General features: G+C 40.4%; 1 protein-coding gene across 1 annotated transcript in view; it reads left to right on the top strand.

Annotated features, from left to right (window-relative positions):
• ARMC2 (armadillo repeat containing 2) overlaps positions 1–26415 on the top strand; it is a 105601-nt gene that overhangs the window by 28285 nt on the left and 50901 nt on the right. Inside the window, exons 6-10 of the mRNA XM_065888821.1 lie at positions 7487–7563; positions 11922–12020; positions 16167–16342; positions 21412–21514; positions 23118–23341. Of these exons, the coding sequence (XP_065744893.1) occupies positions 7487–7563; positions 11922–12020; positions 16167–16342; positions 21412–21514; positions 23118–23341 (679 nt within the window). The remainder of the gene's footprint in view (positions 1–7486; positions 7564–11921; positions 12021–16166; positions 16343–21411; positions 21515–23117; positions 23342–26415) is intronic.

Here is a 26415-nt window from a genome sequence, read left to right as displayed (position 1 = left end):
AAGGTAAACAACTCAGGGGCTTCCCTGGTGGCGCAGTGGTTGAGAGTCCACCTGCCGATTCAGGGGACACGGGTTCGTGCCCCAGTCTGGGAAGATCCCACATGCTGCGGAGCGGCTGGGCCCGTGAGCCATGGCCGCTGAGCCTGCGCGTCCGGAGCCTGTGCTCTGCAACAGGAGAGGCCACAGCAGTGAGAGGCCCGCATACCGCAAAAAAAAAAAAAAAAAAAAAAAAGTAAACAACTCTGAAAACGATGGTTATGGAACAGAAACCTTGACAGTGTAATATTAGCATAAAGAACCAAAACTGGTACTTGGGAGGAAGTGTGAGTACTAATCGCTTCACTTCATAGTAGGGAATAGATTTGTCAGTAGCTACAGTCTGAAATTGAAATATATAGTTAAAAAAGTGATTTCATCCTGCTAATGTTTTTCATTCTTTTCTTAACTTTAGAGAGATCTTTTAGAAACTAATGTCTCTTGTGAAGACCCATTCATCTGAAGTTCTACAATTCCTTCAGTTTCACCTCAATTTCTGTTTCTGTGTCATATTCAAGTAAAATTTATACTTCATACTTTTTAATTACAATGACACGTATGGTATGATCCCATTTATATGTATCTTTTATCTGCCCTTCCCTCCAAGTCATCCTTCTGTTCTTTCATTCTTTTATCTTTTCATCTGAATATATGCAAAATATGTCTGGAAGGATGTTTGCCACACATTAACGATATTTATTTCTGGGTGGTGGGATCTTAGATGGTTTTCTAAATCTTCTTTGTACTTCTTATATTGCCTGGCCTTAAAAAATAATAAATACATCATTTTTTCAAAAATAATGAAGTCATTATTCTTTTAAGAAATTAAGTAAATGTGGCTGAGAAACTTTGCATTCGGAAAAGACAGTCATCGATCAAAATGACTTTGTAGAATCCCACCTTATTTGACAGCTTCCATTCGATAAGAATTTGTTGATAAGCAAAGCCCTGCACTAGCAGGGTTGGGAGATACACAAATGGACCCTGTCCATGAGAACCTTACCAGCATGTCAGGCTCTGAGGCTCAAGTGCGGTCCCTAGACCAGCAGCATCAGTATCACGTGGAAGCTTGTTAGAAATGCAGGATCTCACGCTCCACCCCAGACCTGCTGAATTAGAATCTGCATTTTCATAAGGTATCCAAGTGATTTGAATTCACACAAAGTTTTAGAAGCACTGTTCAATGATTGACTCTAATGCTGGAGGAATGAAAGGAGAATTGAAAGAAAGCGCCTTGGGAGTTTAGAGATGAGAGCACCTAACTCTGACTTAAAGATCAGGGAAGGTTTCCTGGGGTCTGTGGAGTCTGGGATGCCCCTTGAGGCTGGTTTTCAATAGAGGTGGGGCTCTGTGTTCTTTGCTAAAGGAGCAGCATAAGCAGAGGGGGGATTTGACTTGGTGGCGGCAGGTTCAAAGAAAGGCAGATGACCCAGTGTAGTGGAAGCATGGGTCCTAAGGCTGTAGACTACGTGGAGTGCTGAGGGGTTCTCGGGAGAGTGACGCTGGCAGCCGCGTGAAGGACGATTGGAGACGGGAGAGCAGTAGCAGTTCTGGTGGGAGATGGTGATGTGTGAGCTGGAGCAGCCCACTAGGACATTGGGATGGAGAGCAGATTGTGGAAACCGGTGTGTAATCATGTCCACAATAACGCCACGGAAGAGGGTAGTGCCAGCAACTCTCCCCTGTGCTGAAGTACCCGTAGCTGCTGCGGTGAAAAATTACAGCGCTCTTCACGTGAGGCGCCTTGAAACTGGAGCTGTGAAGGTGAAGGGGAGCGTGAAACTGTGGGCTTTTACTCTAAGCTAAGGGAATTTAAGCCTAACTAAGTTAAGCTAATGTGGTTAGCTACAAAGCAGTGTCTAATCAACTTTCTGCATATAGAACTTGAGTAATAAGCAGTTAGTGATCATTGAAAAAGGTACAAGAATATATGCATAATCTTTAAAAATGTATATTTTAAATCTTGGACCACCAACCCAAGGCTATGGTTACCTTTGAGGACTTTATCAAAATTTTGATCTTAGGACCATTCCTTTAAAATCATGTTCTTCAGTTTCACTGTGTTTCTATTTAACCATTTAAGTAGAATTCTATTTTAGTGTTAGTTATTAAGACAGTACTAATGTCTAGAAACTGTGTATCTGGTGTTTCAGGCTGTGAAGACATGATAAAGGGACCACCACCTTTTGGTGGTGGTACTCTTAAATTGCAGTAAAAAAAATCAAAGAGACTACAAAGCAGGGGCCAGCAAACTAAGGCCCATGGGCCAAATCCAGCCTATTCCCTGTTTTTATAAATAAAGTTTTACTGGAACACAGCCACGCCCATTCATTTACCTACTGTCCCTGGCTGCTTTCACACTATAGCCACAGAACTGAGTAGTTGTGACAGAGACTGAGTGACTGCAGAGCCTAAGATATTTACTACCTGACTGGAATCTATACAACTTGAGTCTAATTCTAAAAATGAAGTGTCATCTTCTTAGGGCAAGGAAAATGTTAGCTCAAATTTCCTAAATTTCTTTTTATCATATATATCCTTTAAAATTTCCTTTTCCATTTTTTTACACGTAATTTTTTCCCAAATGGAAATAAATTTATTATATATTTTTTCTTAATTCCAAATCCTACTGTTTAGTCTGCTTCTTAATATCTTTTTAGCTATTGCTCCAGAGAAGGAGTCAACAAACTATGGTCCTGGAGCAAGATCTGGCCAGCCATCTGGTTTTTTGTTTGTTTGTTTGTTTTATAGCCCTTAAGCCGAGAATTTTTTTCTGCATTTTAAAATAATTACATTTTAAATGGTTACAAAAGTACCTACATTAATAGCCTCTGTTTTGCCACTTGGCCCACAAAGTGTAAAATATATACTGTCTGGCTGTTTAAGAAAAAGTTGCTGACTCCTGAGTAAAGAACCTCAGTCATAATAATTGGAAGAACTGTCTGAATTATAGCAAAATCTGAATTTTGGAATACTTTTAAAGAAATATACTTTTCTTTCTTTGGAGTGTAAATGATCCAGAAGTAGATGTTACCAATGTGACTGGTGCATGTATGGGCAGTAGTAACTCAGTCAGTGTGTGACGTTGCCTTGGCTACAGAGCTTGGTTCTGGTTGTTCAGAGTGAAAGATGGGACTCTTGTTAATGATTGGGAAGAGAGGACCTTGTTTTTGCTCTGAAATATGTGGGCTACAGCAGAGAGACCTGGGAGTGCCATACCCACTATGCTTTCCTCAGGACTCCAACCTGATTACAGATGGAACCAGAGGAAGGGCAGAGGTAAGAGAATTGCAGAAAGATGGAGCCAGTGCCCTGATCACACCACAGCTAAAACCCACCCCTAGTGCTTGACTTTTGGATTACATGAGCCAATAAATTCCATTTACTGTTTAAGTCAGTTAGAATCAGGTTTCTGTTATTTGTAGATGAAGATATCCTAATGAAATGGTCTTATTGGGGCTTTAAGAAGGATTTCACAAAAGAGCTTTAAAGAATATTTTCTGGAATTGTTTTATTCTTGGTACATCAAAAGATATTCCAAAAAAATTTAATTATGGTCTTTAACAGCATGGAACAGAAAGCTGAGAAGAAGAACAATTATACTGGATGTTTGAATCAAGATCTAGAAACATTTAATAGGCAGAAACCCTTTGCCAAGTATAACACTGAAATTTAATAAGAAGGAGTCCAACATAGATGGGGGAAATCTGCCTTTAGCTGCATATAGAAGAAAAGGCGAGAATTGACCAACACTGTGATGTGACCACCAAAACCGCTCACGCAGTTTTAGGCTGCATCATTTTAGAAGCTCTCCTCTTTGCTCCTCAGGCCATATCTTTAGCTCAGTGCTGGGTTCCAGACAAACTGACACTCACTCTGAGTAACTGAACAGGCTGACGAAGAGATTTGATGAGGAACAGTTGAAGGGACTGGAGTTTGTCAATGAGAACAGTGGTGACAGCCATGATAATAGTAAACACTTGCTGAGTATTTACTGTGTGCCTGGAACTGTGCTAAGCGATTCCACATCACGTTGTTTAATCCTCACAACAGCCTTACGTTGAGGGGCACTGTTATTTACCACCCCCTCATATGCAGATAAGGAAACCAAAGCTTAGGTTAAAAACTTAACCCAAGGTCACACAGCTAAGAAGTGGCGGAACCATAGGATTTAAGCCGTAGGAGATGAACTTAAGTGGTGACCACGACATATTTAAATATTTGAAGGATGGTCAAGAGGAAGAAGTATAAAGATTTGTTTCATAAGTAGAGCCAAGATCAATGGGTAGAATTTACAGTGAGACAGTTCTTCTTTGAGTACAAGGGCATCTAGTCTTGAGCAGAGAGGGAATTTCTTTTCTGGATGCCTCTCTCCCCGCTTCATGCTTTCTGTGGGTCCTGAGCTGCATGCTCCACAGAAACCCTTTTAGGCTTACCCTCTCCAGACCGGACGGTTCGTCCTCCGTCTTCATCTTCCTGGACCTGTCAATCACGCTCACTTTCTCAACATGCTGGACTGCACAAGAGCATGTTTTCTCTGTCTTCTCGCTTTGGACTTCTTTTTCTATTTCTGTCCTTTACTTGTGACTGTCTGAGACAAGGCCGTGTCCTGAGATTCTGGTCTTTGAGCCACTCTTCTGATAACTCTAGTCCCAGTGTACTGCTTTGACTTCTAACGGAGCTCCTTTCCTGATCTCCACATCTCCTTTGCTGATGCTCCGTCTTTCATCAGAAACTCAACATGGCAAAACAGAGATCTGCTTTACCCCTCAAACTGTGCTGCTCTCTCACCTCCCCATTTCTGTTATGGCAACCCTGCTGTCCTGTTCCTCCAGGTCTGCCTTTTCATCTTTCTTCTGCCTGAAATCATCCACTGAATCCTATCAACTTTTCATTTATAGGGTCTCTTGAATTTGTTCCTGCTTCTCCAGTCCCACTATCACCTTCAAAGAATTAGTCCTTGTTACCTCCCGCCAAGTCTCCTAAATACTTTTGTCATCACAGAACTCCAAATCTCATCATTTCCTCGTATAAGAACCTAGGACAGATCCTTATTGCCCATCTAATTGGGCCCATTGATTCAACACAGAGTTTCAGACAGCTGTTCCTGATACCTGCCAGCAGAAACCTATTCCTAAGTTGCTGGCCCTGTGCAGTTACCCCCTTACGCTACCCACCAGGCTTCTCATGTTCCTCTTTACCTTCACTCACGCTACTCCCCCCACTGAGAGCAGTGTTGTCATTTGTCGGTTTGACTTTTATGCTTTTAAGTCCCACCCTGTGGTCCACTTCTCCCTCTCAGTAATCACTTCCTCCTCAGCATCCCTCTAGTCCTTGTAACCTGCTGAATTTCACGTTCTAGTATTTGATTAGAGAATCCATTAGAATTTTCCATTAAAAAAAAAAAACTTCCTTAGTTCCTCAAAGTAGATTTTAAACTTCTGGGCAATGTCTTATACATTCTTTATCACAGTAACACCCAGCACTGGGCTGCTCAGACAGGTGCTTGTTGACTCGGAACAAAAGAGAGAAAGAATATTGACAATTTATTAAGTTCTTCAAATGTACCAGTCACTGTGCTAAGTAGAGACATTGCCCTCATTTTAAGAAAAGGAAAACAAGGCCAAGAGGTTAAGTAACTTACCAAGGCCACATGGCTGACAATACTTGTACCGAGGATTTGACCCCAGGTAGTTTAGGTCCAGAGCCTGCACACTCAACCACTGTACCATGATGATCACACAGAGGATTAGTGGGTGCCAACCCTGTGCTCTTCTTGAGAACCAGTAAGACCCAGCACTGTCAAGGTTTGGTATTTGATAAGAAGGACCCTTCTTAACCGCCCCTCCAAATGGGGACACACAAATGTGGTATTTACGGAGGCAGCCTCATCACGGCCATGTCCTCAGGTAGGATGGATCAGGGACTTGCATTAGATGCAAACTATCCTGCTTGATTTCAGTAGCTGTTTAGGACCATAATGAAAAGAAAGGCTTGTCTCTGTGGTCCTCAGACTTTCTTATTTGTGGAATTGAAGTCTGGGAACTTCCTTGGCCTTACACCCTGCCAAACTTTTGGTATTCTGCCTTTTCATAGTGTTGACTTTATTTATTTCTGTCTTCTTTGAGATCTCCATTTGCATCTCTACCCTGAGAGTGTTGACGGAAAGGATCCCATCCCCATTTCTTTCTTGGATTGGCCAGAACATTTTGCTACCAGATCTATGATTTTACTGTATATAAAAATAAAGCAATTGTTTCAGAGTATTAAATAATTAGACCCTTTTGGGGAGAGTAACACGATCTTTTCTCTATTGTACGATAAAAGGAAGTGTTAAATCAGGTGTTTTTTAAAAAAGGAAATGTTTATGGAAAAAACGACATTTGGAGAAACGAATCCTTGGGGCAGTAGTCAAAGCCAAGGTCCAAGACACAGCACTGAACATTTGCTGCGGGTCTCACTACGCAGGAAGCAGGAGCAGTGGGCAGCCACAGATGTTCATGGGTGACCCTGGCCACATGAGTGTGCATTCTTTATGATTTTTGCGGCAAATATTATATTTGATGGCGAAAATGAAATTTTTGTTGTAAAACTTGCGCTATTATTCTCTAAGTAGTTTTTCTTTTTTACCTTGGAATTTTGTACAGATATTTAAAAGTAAGTGTTTTAAGTATCAGCTCTAGCTAAAGAGAAGTTATGTCCTTCATAGACCATCTCTACATTGTATATAAGTTTCAAAACAAAAAACCCAGGCATATAATCCTGCTGTTGGCCAGCCACCAAATTTTCATTTGAAACACAAAATATTTGTCATCTGGGGACTGCTTGAATTTACCTTCGATTTTTTATCATGTCAAATATTTCTTTAAAAAAATTTTTTTAGAGAATATTAATTAATTTTAAAATTATAAAATGGAGACAGGAGACTTAGTGATTTGGTGGGAAGAGCAGTGAGTTGGAAAAATGAGACGTGGGTTCCAGATCTGACCCTGCCGTGTGATCCTCGCCACATCTGACCAATTTGGGAACAGTCTTCTTGCCTGGAGCACGTGTGTACCAGAGTGTGAGAGAAAGAGGTCTTTTCCAGCCCCTAAACACTACTAGGCTTTTGTGATTCAAGCGTACCAGAGTTCTTTCTTACTGCAACAGTGACCTCTTGTGGTGTAGATCCTTAATCAGTTTTTTTTTGATTTGCAAAATAAACTTTGGATTTATTTTGTTGTTGTTTCTAGTAGCTGTATTTCATACTGTAAAGCAAATCTGACTTGTCTTTAAAAGATAAATCTCAGTTGAAAACCAGAGGTTGCTTGAAATGAGGTATGGAGTACCAAACTCCATTTCTGGTTTCTTTAGAAATTATATTTAGCCAACTCTTGACTCTTGACACTTACAAAAAGAGAACTGCTTTGGCATTTGTGCTGAGTGTTGTGTGTATTCCTTTTCCTCCCAGGGACCAGGGGAAGAGGCGTTCAGGGGCCTCCTTATGCTCCCGAAGCTCAGACCGGAGCAGGCTAGACACCGAAACAGGTGAGGCTCCCGTGTTCTTAGAGGTCCCCAGCACTCCTTCATCTTATCCTCAGAATCTCCGTCTGTAGGATAATCATTTGCACTAAAGAGGTCTGATGTTGGCTCACTCTTTGAAAATTCCAGGAACTTAGTCCAGCTTGGTCACACATGTCAGCATTTATTTTGATAAATTTTTATTATTTTCACAACAGTCTTAGCACTCTTACCATTACCCAGCTCTAGTGCCTCAAGCATCTGTAGATTACAATCTTAATGACTGCACAGAAATTATTTTGCAAAAGCACTTGGAAGGTTGCAAAACTTGACATCCACATTGTCCTTAAGTTCAGTACTTGAGTCAAAATCATGGCTCCCTTAAATGAAACTGTATTAACTATAGGAAATCAGCCCTTTGCAACTTGAACTGTTTGAGAAAGTATATAACAATATAAATCACAGGCTAGAAATGCTACAGAGTGTATTCATACAATGGAACATAGCAGTTAGAAAAATGAACCAGAGCACATTTATAATATTGAATGAAATGACTACAAACATAACATTACATGAAAAAATTAAGTTGGAAAAACAATGACATGTGTTGTTTATGGTTACAGATCTGTGTGGTAAACATGTAAAGTCAAGCATGATAAAAATAATCATTGAATTTAGAGTGGTGGTAACCCCTGGGGAGGGGAATGGATGGGGTAGGCACACAGAGAGCCTTAACAATATCTGTAATGTTTATTTCTTTGAAATAAGGAGGAGAATGAAAATACAGTTAGTATCTGACCAAACTATTTGTGGGTACACAGGTGTTTGTTACCTTCTTCATACTTTTTTTGGTGCACGTGATCTTTTATGAAACCAAATTAATATTCAGTTCAAAAATATTTTATTACCTTCAGAACTAATTTCTTATCAATCAGATGACTTTTGTGACCAGTGGGAATTTCTGTAGTACTCAGGAAAATCTTAGATAGACTGATTTCCTCATCAGCATTGTTGCTAAGCGTCTTACGTGTACGTGCTAAAAACAGCAGCCAATAAACATTGTGTCAAGTTTTTGTGTCCAGAACTCAGAGCTGCGGTTAAGAACTATAACAACTGAGACAGCAAAATCTTCACAAACATGCTGAAATTTCTGCTTGACTTACCCAATTTCCTGTTGAATCATAATTTTTATATTTAGCAAACTGTGAACCTAGATGAAAGTGCTTTCTAAATGGGTTGTTGCCCGGGACGGAGACAAACTGTATTTATTTGTCATCTGTGGATCTTAAAAAGTAGTCACATGACTCCAGGCTTCAGTTTCTAGGGTAGAAGCTGGGTTAGTGTATAAAATGGGGGTTTTGTGGAGAGCAGAGTTGGAGGAGATGTGGGAGGCGAAAGGCCATAGCCGGACACCACTGCTTGCACAGGGGTTCCTGGGAGAGGGTTGAAAGCCGACTTACACCACAGTGTCTGGCAAACTTCTGTTCTGAGAAGAAACAAATCTCAGAAACATTCAGAAGGGCCTACGAGGGCCTTTCCTTTCCAAAGGCTAAATAAACTGCTCTGTGATTTCTGGCTCACCCCTGTAATTCAGCTCTTCCTGGGGTGAACATGTTATCAGTTTTGTTTGTCCTGACAAACGGTTTGATAATCGTGGTTTCTCATAGAGCGGTCCTGCTAAAGAGCATGTCGCATAGAAGGTGAAAAGGCTGCTTTGAACTGATTGGACTTGAGGTCTGTATTTCTAATAAATTTAAGTGTGTCATAAATAGTCGTCTATTATATTTTTTGCCTGGCTTATTATCTCCTGGCTTTCCCCTTGCCTTGATATATGTTGAATTTATTCACATACTTTGGACTTTGACTATGTCTGATACCTGGGAATATGAGCCACTATGGCTTTTTCATATTGCTTGAATAGTCATGTTTACTTTTAGGATCCATAACCATGATTTATCAATGTGAGGGAAGATTCATAAAAGTAATAATCCAAAAGATGGAGATGGTGGTCTGCAATCCTTTTCCTGCAATTCTGAAACCCCAAAAGCTCTGAAAGCTGAAATACTGCACAAACTCACTTAGTGACAATGCCTGACCCGCACTGATGGGAGGCCAGTTATAGTCTTTGTTTCTTTAGTGTGAGTATTCACGTGTTTTGCTGCAGGGTGCTGCCTCAGGAGACCCCGCTGGTGGTGGTATGTCATGCAGTGTGGGCACCATATTGCCTTACTCAAATTCAACATTTTCTGAATCCCCAACCACGTCTGGTCCCAAAGGTTTTGGCTGAGGGGATTGTGAACTGATATGGACTGGTTTTGTCCTAAAGACAATTCAACTATGTGTTTTGGTGAATTCTTCCTTTGGGGTTGGGCAGATTCTGTGCAACCTTGCTATTAAAACCATTGACCGCACCTACATTGTTTAATAACAGCTTTGTTGACATCCTTTCTATCTGCTTTGGCTGCTCAAATGCTCTTCATGCCCAGTGTGCATCGGCCCCTCTTGATATTAGGAAGGGTTGATAAAAGCAAGCCTGGACTCACAGCAGCTGGGGGTGGCCGTTTCCAGCACGGAGTGTCAGGGAAAGGCCTGTACACTGGGGGGGAGAGCTGTCCAGGTTCTCCTGGGTGATATCACCACTGCTTGGAAAATTTAATATGTGTTGGGTATTTTTTTCTCAAGAGTAATACAAGTACATGAGAGGTTTGGGAAAATACAGGAGCACATAAGAGAAGATAATAACCTGTAATCCCATTACTTGGAGATGCTCACTGTTACCCCATTTTACAGAGGGAAAGTGAAGCAACTTGCCCAGAGTCAGCTAGTAGGTGACAGAGCTAGGAGTCAAACCCAGACAGTGACTCTAGAACCAGTGCTCTTAGCAGGCTTCCCTGGTCAGCTTGTCTTGGTTTTGAGTTAAAACACCCTAAAAATATACAAGCCACACACCCTTTCACTACTCTCTCTCTCTCTGCAGAACCTTCTGATTGCCCCTATGATTTCTAACTCTCCGTGTGACATTTTTAGGGTCCAGGCACCCACTGCGGGGGCACTTATTTGGTACCAGGTCTGCTCTAAGCAGGCACGGACTCCCTGAACCAGTATAGGCTGGGTGCCAGGTGAGGGCCTTAGGGGGTGGCCTTCAGAGAAGGAAGCCTGAGGATTTTGTCTGTAGCACTGCTGCTTAGTGCCCAGCACAGCGGTGCCCCCTCCGGCTAGACTGTCAGTGTTTTAGACCTGGAGATCTTGCCTGTATGAAATGTAATCATGATTTGCAGTTTCTAATGTGATTTACATTTCTCCCCAAAGTTACCTTCTAGTTTTCCTGTTTGCTTCAGGCAGAATGGCCCTGAAGAGGTCAAGTGCAAGGGCTCTGGAGCTCTATGACCTTGGGCAGGTCACTTAATAACCCTGAGCCCCACTTTCTTCATCTGGAACATAGTGACAGTTTGGGGACCTCCTCATAGTGTGACAAAAATTAAATACAGGCCTGCTAGATCTAAAGTACACAAGCTGTGGGAGCTGTTACTCTTCCACAGCCTGCATCCTCAGGCAGCATCTCTTCCCGGTGATGTGGTGACATCATACAGCCCGATACGCTTCAGACAGTGATGATCTGTTTGTTGGTTTTTTAATCAGGGAAGTGAAATCCATATTGATTGAGTGTTACTAGATGCTAGGCACTGGGCTCAGAGCTTTGCCTATATCATGTCTTTGAATTCTCATAACCCTGAAGGCAAATATTTTAATCTCTGTTTTGCTGATGAGGCTCAGGAAGGATAAGAAACCAGACCCCTGTCACCCAGTGCATCAGTAATGGAGTTGGGATTTGAAATGAGATCTGCCAGCACCCAGAGCTCGGGCTTCCCGCTGCCCCACACAAAGCCACGGGCGTGAACAGCACTGGCCTCACAATAATGTGGACATTTTATTTTCTATAGGAAAGATAGTCCCTGCAGGCCTCCCTTTCAGAAAATTTTTCATTAAACATTTTCAAAATCCTTATTCTTTTCATATCGATAGTTTTCTATTTATTTTATATTACAGAGGGATACGTTTAAGTAAAAAAACAAACAAACAAAAAAAAACTCCAAACTCTTTGCCACACTGATAATAATTTCAACATTTACAAAGCTGAAGACTTTATGCAGTATCCCAGAGTTTAAAGTTCTGATTTCTTTACATTATCTTATCTGAGTTTAATTTGGGATGATTTGATTAGAAGAAATGTAGTTCTAATTAGAATTAGTTGGGCTTGGGGGGCAAAGCGTAATGTAATTCTAGAGTTTGTTAATTATACGGATGGGTAACACAGTCTCATGGCGGTGCTCCAGTTATAACTCCTTTTTCATGGCTCTTTCTCCTCTTCTGGGTTTTTATTGCAGACTCAAAACTCGACTTGCAAGAAAAAGATACAGAAATAGAAGTAGGTGAAGTCTTTTGGAATACAAGGATCGTACCGATTTTGCGTGAATTAGAAAAAGGTAAAAAAGAAAAAAGTTGTTTTACATTAAAAATATCTGCACTTATTTATATGTTCCTCATTGCCCTGATATTTTCAGCATACTTTGACTATCATTTCTGTGAACATGTTCAAAAACAAATGAAGTCATCTATTTTATTTACCCAGTAATGTATGTATTAGATGTTATCAATACATGTAAACTTAATTTTCAATGAGTAAAATTATACTTTAAATGCAGCAAAAGAACCTACTTCTGAAATTCCCTTTGGAATATAAATTATCACCTCCTCTTCCCAAGGAAATGCCAGTTTGAACACTGTAGAGTGGCAGTTCATGAAAAACGGTGAAAAATTAAAACATTTCAGGCCTCTGAAACCCTAAGTCTCATAGACTGGCATCCTTGGCAGGTGTGCCTGTGGTTTTCTAGATCCAAACATATACAGTCGGCCCTCCATGGCTACAGGTTCCACACCCACAGATTCAACCAACTGCAAATGGAATTTTGATCTGTGGTGGTTTGAATTCGAGGACGCAGAACCCGCGGATGTGGAGGGCCGACTATACTATGTCATTTTATACAAGGGACTTGAGCATCCATGGATTTTGGTATATGCAGGGGTCCTAGAACCAATCCCCTGTGGATCCTGAGGGAGGACTGTATGTCCTCTTTCCTAAGGTTGAGCATGCATGTCAGGGAGGCCACTCAGAACAGGAAGTGGCCTGGGATATGCCCAACCCTTACACTCTGGAATGCCCCAGCAAGGAAGGCTCACAACCCATGGGTCTCTGCCAAGGTGACCTATGGAAAGCTTGACCTATGGAATGCCCACCCCCCATCCCACCTTCTGCCCCCTTGCTGCTCCTCAGGGATTCCACTTCTGAAGTTGAAATGGGCTCCTCTGGAGCTGCAGTCCTGGCCCAGGGCCGAGCCCAGTGCCTGGCCCACAGCACACATGAGGCCCTCACTAACAACTGTGGAATGAGTGCTCCTTGGATGAGCGAACCAGCATGGTAGCCACTGGAAGAAGCCCTAGGAGAAGCAGGGTAAATGAGTCCTTCCCACCAACGAACCAGGGAAGTTGTGCAAAAGACCTACTTCCTTAAAGGTTCAAATGACCTCACGCCTCCTGGGCTCTCTGATGGTGCTTGGCAGTGTTGCTGGTTAACGTGGGAGCCCTGGATGGGGTTTCTGGTCCTGGTGCTGCTAACGAAGCAGATGGCTGGGAATCACCTGATCTCTGTGCGCAGAGGTGCTCTCACCTGCCAGGTGAGGCATAGCCGAGGCTAGAACATCACCAAAGTCCACTGCAGCTCAAAACCCTGAGAATAAGACCATGATGAATTTGTTCCCCCTAGGGTCAGTCATTTTCACCCTCATGATAGCCTGATTAACATTGGGTCCTTTATTTTAGGAGATGTGCCTAAAAACTAATGGGAAGAGCAATCAATCTGGGCAAAGGTAAAAGAAAAAAACATACCAGGAGGAGCACAGTGGGGAGGATAGGGGCAGCACAAAGGCCTGTCTTGGAGAAAGTCTTCAGCTTGAAGGATTTTAAGAGGGTTCTGAGGGCTCTGTCACCACAGGTACTAACAGAGAAAACTTAGCAGGAGTTTGGGATTTGAAATGTGGATGAATCTCCCTTCTTGGGGGATTATTAAATGCTGAAGGATGACATCTCTTCCACAGACAACTTTAAGAACAAGTGGTGGTAGGACTAGGTTACTTGACCCTTTGAGATCTTTCCTTCCTCCCTTCCCTCCCTCCCTCCCTCCCTCCCTCCTTTCTTTCTTTGACTTTTTATTTTGACCTAATTTCAGACTTTTAGAAAAGTTGCAAGAATAGTACAAAGAAATCCTGTATGCTCTTCCCCCAGATTCCAAAAATATTAACATTTTACCACATAAGCTTTATCATTCTCTCTCTCCCTGCCCGCCTCTCTCCCTCTTGCTCTCTTTTTCTGTACACACCCCCCCAATACACGCACACATTGTCTTTTCCCCTTTTTTGAACCGTTTGAGAACAAATAGCCATCATGATACCCCATATCCCTAAGTACTCTAGCATGTATTTTTAGAAACAAGGGCATTCTGTTACGTATCTGGAAGTTACAGACCTTATTCAGATTGTGCCCGTTATCCTAATGATTTCCTTTATAGGAAGAAAAGACAGTTGTTTGTCATGTCTCTTTCAGGATCTTGATGTATTTGAGGAGAAAAGGCCAATTATTTTATAGACTGCCCCACAAACTGGGTTTGTCTGGTTTGTTCTCACCATTGGATGCTTGTGAGGTGTTTGGGGCAGTGTGCAGTACGAGTGGTGCTGTGTCCTTCCCAGTGTGTCCTATCCGGACGCACGTGATGCTGATTTGGTCCTTTACTGGTGACGTGGACTTCGATCACTTGGGGAAGGTGGTGTCTGCCAGGTTTTTCCACTGTAAAATCACTGTTTTTCACTTTCTAATGAATAGGTATCTTATGGGGAGAAGTTACTTTGAGTCTGCCTTGCTTTCCATTACTCATCAGACTTTCACCCACTAGCTTTAGCCCCTTAAGGATCTTGATGGCTCTTAGATTCAAGCTGTCTTTTGAGGCTACGTGGCAGTTCTAACAGACCAACTGGTAGAAAGAGGCAATTTGATCAACAGTTTAAAATTTGACCCGGGAGCCTTCCTTTTTAATTTCTTGTAAGCTAAAACAGCTACTCTTAAGTAGAACCCACCAGGCTGAAGAGTTTGCGGAGGGAAGTATTAGAAAAATACCTTGACGTCTACCCACTGCCACAGAGTAGCCCTCAGCCTGGACTTGGGCTTTGTGAAGAAACTGCCAGTAACAGAAGAATAAAACAACAAAACAAAACTATTTCTTACAGTAGAGCTCAGGTTTTTCCCTTTATTTAAAGTTAGTCGAAGTCATTTCCCATCAATTCATTTATTTAAGCGCGTAACTGAAAGGCATGGAAGGTTACTTAGCTATTGAGGTTTAAAATTTTTTCTTAGATGTTATTGTTGAAAAGAGCTAAAAATGGCCTGAGTCATTTCCTTCTGCAGGCGCACACTTCCTCTATGCGGGCTTTCAAGAGCACATTATGGTATTTGTTTAAGATTGGTTTCCTACTTTTAAATTTTGTGACGGAATCTATCAGAGATAATATTTTTCAACTGAATGCCTTATACCTTGGATCCTTGTATTCCCCTCCTGTTCTAGTTTGTGTGCTACTTTTCTTCCTTGTATGCCTGTTGGTAGGGCTACCACTTGCAAAAATTGCTTTCCTCAGAATCCCAATTATAAAATGAAGTGGTCTAGGTCTCCCGTTTCCTAACTAAAGTCTTCTTTTTATTATCCTCTCTGCTAATACGCACCTCCAGATAATGGTGGATGTGGTGACATTTTGAGATTTTGTTCCACTTGCACCTTCCTCTCTCAGATAATGAGCATTATTCTCATAGGAAAATGTTGATCAGCGTTTTTATCAATAGACATACTAGAAAATGAATCTGCATTGAACTACATTATAGGCTGTCAGTACAGTATTTTCACTGCACCATGCACTATCGGTACAAAGATGTGTCAAACATGGTTCCTACTCACTTAGCATGACATCTATTTGAGGGCATTGGGCATGTAACACAACATGCATATATATGTGAAAGATAACAGTATTTGTTGAATGTTGCATGGTGCACCTTTTCTAGAGGAGCCAGAAAGTAAACAGAGCCTTGAAGGACCAAAATCAGTAGGGACGAGGGTAAGGAGAACATTCTGGGCCCTTGGAACTGTGTGGCGGAGGGTCGACGGCAGAGTCGTGAGTGGAATGCTTCTGGGGCCCTGAGCAGAGCATTGGTGGGTGGCTCATCAGGAATAAAGGAGAGCAGCTGAGATAATGCAGTTCCACTTCTCAATACACTCTTTGAAAGGCTGTGTGTTTTAGATAAGCTAACTGATTAGTAAAGAAGTCAACATGGTAGGAGATGGAGCAACAAAATGGAAAAAAAAAATAAGGTAGATGGAAATGATAAGAAACGGAAAAAAAAAGAAACATAGTTGAGGAATTTGAAGATGTCTGGGGAACGAATTATGGGGTTTTACTTAACACCTTCTGTGTTTGACACACTTGTAAACTTGACCTCAATGAGTAAGTTCTGCTTTGCTCTCTTTGCCCTGACAGAAGAAAACATTGAAACGGTTTGTGCTGCTTGCACACAGCTTCACCACGCTTTAGAGGAAGGAAACATGCTTGGAAGTAAATTTAAGAGAAGAAGTATTCTCCTGAAGACCCTATATAAACTTGTTGATGTTGGCTCAGACTTGCTGAGCCTTAAACTTGCAAAAATTATTCTAGCAGTAAGTTTTTCCTTCCTCTGGTCTCGTAGACTGTAGCATGTAAAAGTTCTGTTTAATGCTTTATTTGTAAATATAACAAAGGTGATTAGAAATGCAGTGTGTTTGTTTAGAATCTTGAAAAAAAATTAAGGTGGTAAACTGACATCCCAGCATTTTGACCAGAAAGTACCATCTAAGGAACTAAGGCCGAGTACAGATAAAATGTTCAAATAAACGCTTACACATGGACTGTGGCAAGGTTTTTAAAAAAAAAAGTGACAATAGGCAAACACATTCAAAACAGTTGTTCAGGTAACCTGACTGGAGATCAGTATCGGAGAGCAGACTGTGGTTTCTGCCCTACGGTTTCTGCTGGGTGCTTGGTTCTATCACGTGATTTAATAAATAACTTCAGATAACTTGGGCTGTGGTCATAGTGGCCAGGTGCTTTATGAGGCCGCGTGAAACAGAACCAGCTGCTTGGTGGTCATAGAAGGCTCCTGTGAGGTGTTAGAAGAAAAGGCCAGACACCTTTAATAAAAGTATGTAGAAGCTCTGTCTCAAACAAAATGATATCATTGTTTGAGGGCAGCCCTTTGTTGTCACAGCCATAAACAGTTGGAACCAAAAGATAAGACACAATTATTATAGACCGTTCTAAGAGAGCCGCTAAAACAAATGAATGAAGCTTTGTTTACCTGGTTTCATAAAAGTAAAAGCTATTAACACCCGTAATTCATATAATTTAAAATCTTAAAGTACACAGTGAAGGTAAGTGTTGGCATACTTACTCATAGTTTAGTAAGGGTGCCCTCTATTTCTTACTTTGAAGCATTTCATAAAGCAGAATATTCTGACTACACATTCCATGCAGTGTTTTGGAGAAGTACGTTCTTATTTAGCTGCCACCCTAAACTATTCACCCTCTTTGTAAAAACTGTGATATGATACGTGATGCAGAAAGCAACATTTCCTTGAAATAATGATTTCAGTAGTAGTTTAATCCCATCTCATTGATGAAAATGGATCAGATTTAATGAAACGGAAAGACCATAAACCACAGGGAGGATTTAAAGTCAGAAGTTATAAGTAGAGATGAAAAGATAACTGCACGCTTGCCCAGTTCCTTCTCCAGCCCTGGATTTGGGGCACCTCCTGGCCCAGGAGACCCCAGTGTGAGGCTGGAGGGCTCTACTGGTGTAGCTGCCCTGGGCTGGACCCAAGCAACCAGCTGCCCAACCTCTGCCTTTGTTTTTCATCCTAGGCATTGTGCTCTGTACCAAGTAAGTAAATAAATAAAAGAGAGAAAGGAAGAAGGAAAATGCCATGAATTTGTTAATGCTCTGCAGAGAAAATGTCATCTTGGTTATTAAAGGTGCCATTCAAATTAATTATATACATGGCACAATTTAAATATTTTAGGGCAAAAGGCTGCGATCTGCCAGGCAGTGAACACATTGTGAACGAAACATACGTTTAGATAAAGCCCTTTCCATGACACTGACCGCCTGGCTGAATTGGGCAAAGACCGCTAGGCTACAGTCCAGAGTGCGGAGGTGGGTGGGCTGTCCTTTTTGATTGAGTGTAGATGGCGGCCAGGATGGACCAACAAGTCCCACTTCCCATCTGCCACGTGAATCTTCTGTAATGCTCCAGGCAAGACATTGCTTCCCTTAGACCTTGGTAATGGGGTTCTATGTAAATTTTTTTTTAAAGGACATCATAAAAAGCTGTTGAAGAAAAAAAATTTGACAAAAAACTGAAGATAATAGGAGTAAATTTTTTTAAAATAACTTCTGCTAAGATTTTATCTACCAGTTTAATATTATAATTCAGACATTTAAAATTATTTATAGTTAAAAAAAATCCAGTGAGTTTAATGTTAGTTCTGATTTCTTGCATTCTTTGGTTAAGTGGGGTTTGCCAGATAGCCATTTTCATTTTAACCTTTGTATCCAAAAAATCTTACAAAAATATATCTGCCTATTTTAAGATTTTTTAAGAGTACAAACATATATACAGTGTGAAAGCAACTACATTCAGGAAGGGAAGACAATCTAACATCCTATACAGGGGGAAAACCAGAAAAGAAATAGCAGTATGTCAACAGTGACTATATATAGTGGCAGTGTTATGAGTGATTTTTAAACTTCCCTTTTCTTTAATTTTCCAAATTTGCTTTAAATAAAATAAACTCCTATGTTTAACATAAAGGTGAACTACCCCACTGCAAGAGCCTACTTTGTGCCAGGGAATGAAAGTGAATAAAATAACCCCTGCCCTGCAGGCTGGCCATGTAGCAGGAGAGACAGAGAGTAAACACCTGAAGTGCTAAAGGGGCTGATGAGCACTGTGGGAAAAAAATAAAGCAGAGTAAAGGGAATGGCCTGTGTTGGGGCAAGTGCTGTTTTATACAGGGTAGTCTGTATTCCTTGCATATAATTTAATGTTTTATTGTCTTTTTTTTGTCTCAAAGTCATAATTTTACAGTTACCAAAAGAGAAGGTATAGGAATTTGCTCTGAATGTAAACTGACCTTATAGCAGGCCTGGAAATGGTGGGGTTTGTTGGGGTTTTTTTTTAATGAAAACTCTGATACCAGGTGTTCTTTTTTTGTTGTTGTTGTTTTCTTTCCCACTTTTCACTAAAAATGTAAGTCTTGGAGTGGGGAGTGTGGTTAGTTGTATTCATTCATTTATTCAACAAGTTTCACTAAGTACATAGCAGATGCTATGTTCCACATGTAGAAAGAGTAACAAATCATGGTTTTGACCTCAAAGGCTCATAATGTAGTGGAAGATTGCCAAGAGATTAAAATATATTCCCAAATATAAAGGGCAATATATATTTCCATTGATGCAGATTCTTTTTCTCTCTAGTCAGCTTTTTTTCCCTAGGTTTTTAAACAACATTTTAAAAATACCTAAACATTGAAAACATTTTTTTTAAGTTTCCATTTCCTTTTTTCATCCTGAGAACAAAGAATTTCCATTCTGCCACGTGTGACAGTTTCTGAGCCTTCCATAACAGAGCTTCTCAGACTTGAATGTACACACGATCCCCTGGCAAAGTTGTAAAATGCAGGTTCTGGTTCAATACGGCTGGTGGGGCCTGAGATTCTGCATTTCTAATACACACCCAGGTGATGCTGAGATGAGATGACATGGCCTGTCTGAGGAGCAGACTCTTCAGTTGCAAAATGGGAATGACTACAGCTAATTTGCAGGGTTTGCTCTGAGATGTCATGAAAAGCACCAGAGCAGAGGGTCAGACAGAAGCTGCTCCATGAATAATACTCACCTCCCCCTTTCTCTCCAGCTCGGGGCTGACCACGTTCACCTTGGTATTTCCTACAGCAAACAGCACAGTGCCTGGTACACAATAGGAGCTCAATAATATTTGTGGATCAAATATAGAATGAATCTTTTAAAAATATGTCTGACAAATTCCATTTTCTTTTTTCTTTTTTTACTAGCTGAAAACTCATTAATAAACAATATTGAGGGCTTCCCTGGTGGCGCAGTGGTTGGGAATCCGCCTGCCAATGCAGGGGACACGGGTTTGATCCCTGGTCTGGGAAGATCCCACATGCCGCGGAGCAGCTAAGCCCGTGCACCACAACTACTGAGCCTGCGCTCTTGTAGCAGCGCGTGGTCTCTAGGCATGCGGGCTTCAGTAGTTGTGGCCCTAAATAAATAAAATTTAAAGAATAAGTAAACAATATTGAAGATATAAGGATACTTTTTTTCTAAAGGAATTTTTTCTTTTTTTTAGATTAATTATTTTTGGCTGCGTTGGGTCTTTGTTGCTGCACGCAGGCTTTCTCTACTTGGCGGTGAGCAGGAGCTACTCTTTGTTGCGGTGCGCGGCCTTCTCACTGCGGTGGCTTCTCTTGTTGTGGAGCACGGGCTCTAGGCACGTGGGCTCAGTAGTTGTGGCTCCAGAGTGCAGGCTCAGTAGTTATGACACACGGGCTTAGTTGCTCCGCGGCACGTGGGATCGTCCCAGACTAGTACTTGAATCCGTGTCCCCTGCGTTGGCAGGCTTATTCTTAACCACTGTGCCACCAGGGAAGACCCTTTTTTTTAAGGATACTTTTTAATTATAAAATAATGACCTATATGCCATCCTTTTCACACAGATATATTTATTTGTTCAGATGACCTCATTGCTACAAATATATTCTACACTCTTGCAATGAGGGCACATGGTGTTTCCATCTTACAGTAGGTTATGTCTTCTTATGCGTGGTGCTCACTGTTACACTTTTGTGATGGCTTAATATGAATAGTATTGATGTTCCCCAATTTATTAAATTATTCTTAAATGTTGGGCATTTAGGATTTTTTATTTTAACTTTTACTACTTTACATAAATATGCAGCTAATTTAGACCATTTGATTCAGTCCTCCTATACTGTGTTTTCTTTTTAAAGAGTATACTTCCTTATTGCTTAATTTACTTGAATCTTTTTCTGTGATTTAGAAGGTAATTTTAACCTTTGAACGTTACTTGCGATTTTCTCAAAGCATTCCAGAAATAGGCTTAAATATTGTAATAAGTACATATGTATTATCTAATCAAAGAATATTACTTTTTCATTTTATTTTATACAAATGATAAATATAATTGTACCTTTCCCCTTTCTTTTCTTTCCTTCACCTCCATGATGTATTCTTTTCTAGGTTAGTTTAATCTGAAATTTTAGTATCCATCTTCCTTTACTTTTGTGGAAGGCGATTACTCCATTTAATTAAATTTATCAACATCAGCCCCCCCTTTTCCTCATATATTCTTTGAAAAATAATAATTTCACATATAAGCATGAGACTTTATGAAGTAAGAAATAAAGGCTTATCATTAAAAGGTGCTTACTCTAAATATCACTTACATTGTTTACTATAAGTGAGTTAATTAGATACCATAGTTGGCAAATATGAGGCCAAAACTTTTGAAAGTTGATTTCCTTGGAACTTTTATTTATGTTTTAAAAATTCTCTTGCCGCACTTTTTAAATTAGGTGTTTATGTTTAAAAATTATGGCATATCTTTATTCCCCTGCAGTGGAAATGTGATTTCTTTCTCTGCAGCTTAAAGTGAGTGGAAAGAATCTTCTTAATGTCTGTAAGCTTATATTTAAAATTAGCAGGAGTGAGAAGAATGATTCTCTGATTCAAAATGATGGCATTCTGGGTGAGTATTATTCAGCACTACCATTGAGCAAATGTTGTACTTGAGTATGAATGAAAAGTTTGGAGAGCAAAGTTATAATTAATGATAACTGGAATATTTTATTTTCTCATAATATGCAGAAGTTAGGTGATGCCTGTTTTTTCTCTGTCCTCTATGTTTTCCATGTTTCACTTAATGTATCCTTCGGAACCTAGGAGGATAGCCTGCTATTTTTTTTTTAAATGCCTGTAGTAATAATATATAATTTATAAAGTGGTTCCTATTTAAAAATTCATTTCCTAGTCTTGGTTTTATTACTAGAAAAAATACATTTAATAGTGTTTGACATAATTGAAATGTTTGATCTTTTGATATAGTAGGAATGATTAGAACTGGGAAAACATCTATAACTGTTGTATAAAATTGACATCACAGTGTGTCAAATGTGTTTCAAATATGTAGGTAGAGGAGTTTTAATACATTCTAATTATCTAGCTAATAATGTGTAATTCTTTATATACCCTTAAATAATTAAGATGCTTAAATAGTTACCTAAACAGAAATCTTTTATGAATTAGTATTGTTGATCTAAGGGAAGGCAGCAACATGGAAAAGGCTTTAAGTCCTCTTTTTGCAACATAGGATAAATGGTCTTCTTCTTTCTTTCTTTTTTTTTTTTTTTTTTTAATCCCAGCAGACAGGGACAAAGCCAGTACTGAAAGAAATTTCTAACACTGAATCAGCTCATTGAGAGTAAGAGACTAAAAACAAAGAAAGGTTCTGACAGATGATCACATTGACATTAATAAAAATTAATGTGAGATAGGCATGTTTAACTTTATCAGAGCTGCCTGGATTAATCCTAAAACCTAGTACTTGTATGTTATTTGGATGGATGTTCTTTAAGTTGTCTTGGGAAAGGGTGGATGTTATATTCGAAGCACCCCTTTCTACTGTTGAGATACTTTTAAAAGTTCCTATCTTGATTAACTTTCCATTCATACAGCAACCAGTATATTCTTAAAGGTTTGTTGAAATTTAACTCTTAAATTGCTTTGATTATTAGTTATTCTATAATAACTCAAACTGTTTGTAACCAAAAATAAAGTTTGGCAAATATTAATAAGGGGCAAGGAATGGTGGCCTTCCCTGGTGGCGCAGTGGTTGAGAGTCCGCCTGCTAATGCAGGGGACACGGGTTCGTGCCCCGGTCCAGGAGGATCCCACATGCCGCGGAGCGGCTGGGCCCGTGAGACATGGCCGCTGAGCCTGCGCGTCTGGAGCCTGTGCTCCGCAACGGGAGAGGCCACAACAGTGAGAGGCCCGCGTACCACAAAAAAAAAAAAAAAAAAAAAAAGGCAAGGAATGGCACTCAGTTAAAAGAACACTTTCTTATTTACATATAATAATCCCATCTTTTTGCTGTCATTACTGTTACAGAGATTTGTCTTAGCTAAAAGTAAGCTTTCCTGTTTATGCCATGTGAGCAACTCTTCACAAGCATTTGAATGTAGGTTCTGGCTAACATTTTACAAATCGTATTTGATGTTCACATACAAGTGCTTTAATATCTCTCTTTCCAGCTGTTCTACTCATCCATTTGTAATAATTCATCTTTTTGACAGAATCATTATTGGAGGTCCTGAGAAGTGAAGAGCTGCAAGCTAACACCGAAGCTTTCTTATACTGCATGGGGGTGATCAAATTCATTTCTGGAAATCCAGGATTTCTTCATGAAATGATTGGCAAAGGTGCTGTAGAAATATTGATGAATTTGATGACACAGATAAACGAGAACACCAAGAAGTCTGGTACATGTTTGCCTAATTCAGGCCACTTGTTAGTCCAAGTAAGTATTTTACTTGAAAGAGTTAGACGTGTAAAGTTAGTCTTCACGTTGTCTAATGCCGCTTACCTGCCAGTGGGTGTAATGGGAAACAGTTGGGCTGTTACCTGTAGCCAGGTGAGGGTGCCCAGCCTCGGGGATCAGGGTGGCACTCCTAGCCACACCTCTGCCCCGTGTGTGCCCATTTCCTCTGGAAAGGCTATTCCATAGCTTTTCACGGAGCATGTCTCCAGCATGTAGACATCTATTTCCACTACCCTGCGGAGAAAGCAAGACTGGAAGAATGAAAAATCAGCACCTCTTCAAAACAATTGCATGTTATAATCAGAATTTTAATAGGCAGAGTGTTAACTTTCAGAGTTTAAGACAGGTCTAGCCTGGAGATTGTTCATGAAGATTGGTAGCTTATATCATAAATATTGTATCTACAGTAAAGAAAACAGAATTTAATGACACTGAGTGGACAGTTGTTGAGGGCGTGTGTAGACGGCGGTAGCAAAGCCAGATACATTTAGTATGACCAGGGCAGGAAGAAAAAATGTGTTATGTGTTAGAGTTTCATGACTTCTTTTGCGGCAGATTAAATTTCATAGTTGAATTATTTTCATTGGAGCTGCTTCAGGTCTCATACTCTTCTTTAAAAGAGATTTTACTCTTTAATAGCATTTGTATATCAGATAATAGCATCTTTGGTGTAATAATTGATGAGATTTGAAATGTGCTTGTCAGTTAATGGGGCTTGATCAAGGACTGCGTGCTCGAAGCCTTGGGGAAAGTGTGCTAAAAATTAGATTTAGGCCCTGCCTTAAAGATGCTAAAAGTGTATATGATAATTATTAATTTTGGACTTTGTGGTCTGTCTCCATTTCAAAAAAGACTGTGAAAACCTCCTTTAGTTATGAGTGATTCAAAATTCTACTGGATGTGTCATCTTTTGGCTAGGGAGACTTAAGTAACATTATTTTCATGCTGACAGTGTTATGGAGTTATTTAAATTTTTCCCTCAATGAAAATAGTTATTTGGGTTATATAATTATTATGTTTCTTGTTAAAATGTAAAAAAAGAAGTATGAGAAAGAGTATAAAAATCACCTGAATTATTTTCACCCTTAGATAATCCACCTCCAACATTTTAGTAACCATTCTTCCATGCATTTTACATGCATATGTATTATATACACTTACATAGGTATAATTTTATATAATTCTTGATTTTTATCATGAACTTCCTCTTTCTAAGAGTTTTTTTTGCTTGTTTTCCGTCACCCTCTTTTCCTCCTTGTTTCTCCTCCTGGTTCTCCCTGTTAGCCAATATTGTTCACACAGATGTGCTCAGCACCTTTTAATACACTCATAGGTTTTCTTTTTTTTTTAATATAAATTTATTTTTTTTTATTTTTGGCTGCATTGGGTCTTCATTGCTGTGTGCGGGCTTTCTCTAGTTGCGGTGAGCAGGGGCTACTCTTCGTTGAGGTGCGTGGGCTTCTCATTGAGGTGGTTTCTCTTGTTGCGGATCACATGGTCTAGGTACGTGGGCTTCGGTAGTTGTGGCATGTGGGCTCAGTAGTTGTGGCTTGCGGGCTCTAGAGCGCAGGCTCAGTAGTTGTGGTGCACGGGCTTAGTTGCTCCGCAGCATGTGGGATCTTACCGGACCAGGGCTCAAGCCCATGTCACCTGCATTGGCAGGCAGGTTCTTAACCACAGTGCCACCAGGGAAACCCCACTCATAGGTTTTCAAAAATGGAATATTCTGTGCATGTCTCTTTTCTATTTTAACAATACATAGTAAAAAAACTCAATAGACTTATTCTTTTTATTGGCAGCATAATATTCTGTGATGAAGATGTACCTCAGATTCTCAACCATTCTTCCATTGAGATACTCTGCTTTTAATTTTTATGTAAAAGCTTTTGGAATTCTTGTCTTGTTTTAAAAAGCTCTTTCATGTATATATATATATAGTTGTCCCTCAGCATCCATGGGGGACCTGCCCCAGATACTAAAGTCCACAGATGCTCAGGTCCCATACTCGGTCCTCTGTATCCACGGATACAGTACACCGTCCGTGGTTAGTTAAATCTGTAGATGCGGAACCTACAGATAGGAGTGCTGACTGGATATATGTATATGCATTTATATATTTATACATAATTTATAAATTTAAAAATAAAAACAAATATATAAATGTATTTGTATAGAATAAAAATATATAATTAAATCAGTTGGTATAAAGGAGAATTGAGTATTATTGTGACCAAAAATACATCAAATCCAGAGCTAGAACCTCTGGTATGCCAGTATGTACTGTGCACTTCTCCCTACACTCCTCTCCTTTCCCTCTTCCCTTGCTTCGGCCTCCTCAAATGCAAACTGACTCAGTGGGTCAGATGCCCCTGTCTTGTCCCGAGGTCCTTGCGTCCCTCTAGGGTGTGGGGGAAAGGTCACTATAGTAACTCCCTCCTCGCTGCCCACCACCACTCACCGGGCACTGTCATCATCTCCAAAGCCTTCCTCTGAGCCTGCCTGGCATCTGGCGGGGGAGGGGCTTGCACAGCCCGAGGCCTCTCTCAGGAGCGCAGTCAGCAGCCCACATCCCAGTCCAGCAGGAGAAAGGGGCCCATTATTGCCTCCACCTGAGAATGTGCTCCTGCTGTGGTCACCAAGAGCCATTTGTGTCAGCTGTACACTGTCACTATGTGTATGTACGTTTACAAATTCGGGGGAAGGGAGATATAGTTTTAGGGTATTTCATTTGCAGAATCCCCTGAACTGGACGTTCCCTTGTGTTTAATGAAAACAAAGAAAAACTGTTTTGTATCATCCAAATGATAAAAATGTAAGCAACTTGACTTCACTATAAGAACAGATGAAAATCTCTGCTCTTGCGAACATGTCGCACTGACTGGCTTTTCACCAGCTCGCTCATGTGCACATTGACCCAAACAGATCTGGCCACGGGCAGAATTGTTCAATTACACCAGCCTTCAGAACCGGTAACTCTAGCTCAAGGCATTTTTTAAAAGCAACTTTGTTCGATTGAAAAAATAAATAAATGACTTGCGGCTGTACTAATAGAA

This window comes from Phocoena phocoena, chromosome 12 (assembly GCF_963924675.1).
Source record: "Phocoena phocoena chromosome 12, mPhoPho1.1, whole genome shotgun sequence".
In the NCBI taxonomy this organism is placed as follows: domain Eukaryota; kingdom Metazoa; phylum Chordata; class Mammalia; order Artiodactyla; family Phocoenidae; genus Phocoena; species Phocoena phocoena.
The sequence above is the reverse complement of the archived record's forward strand: the minus strand, read 5'-3'. Positions and strand labels throughout refer to the sequence as shown.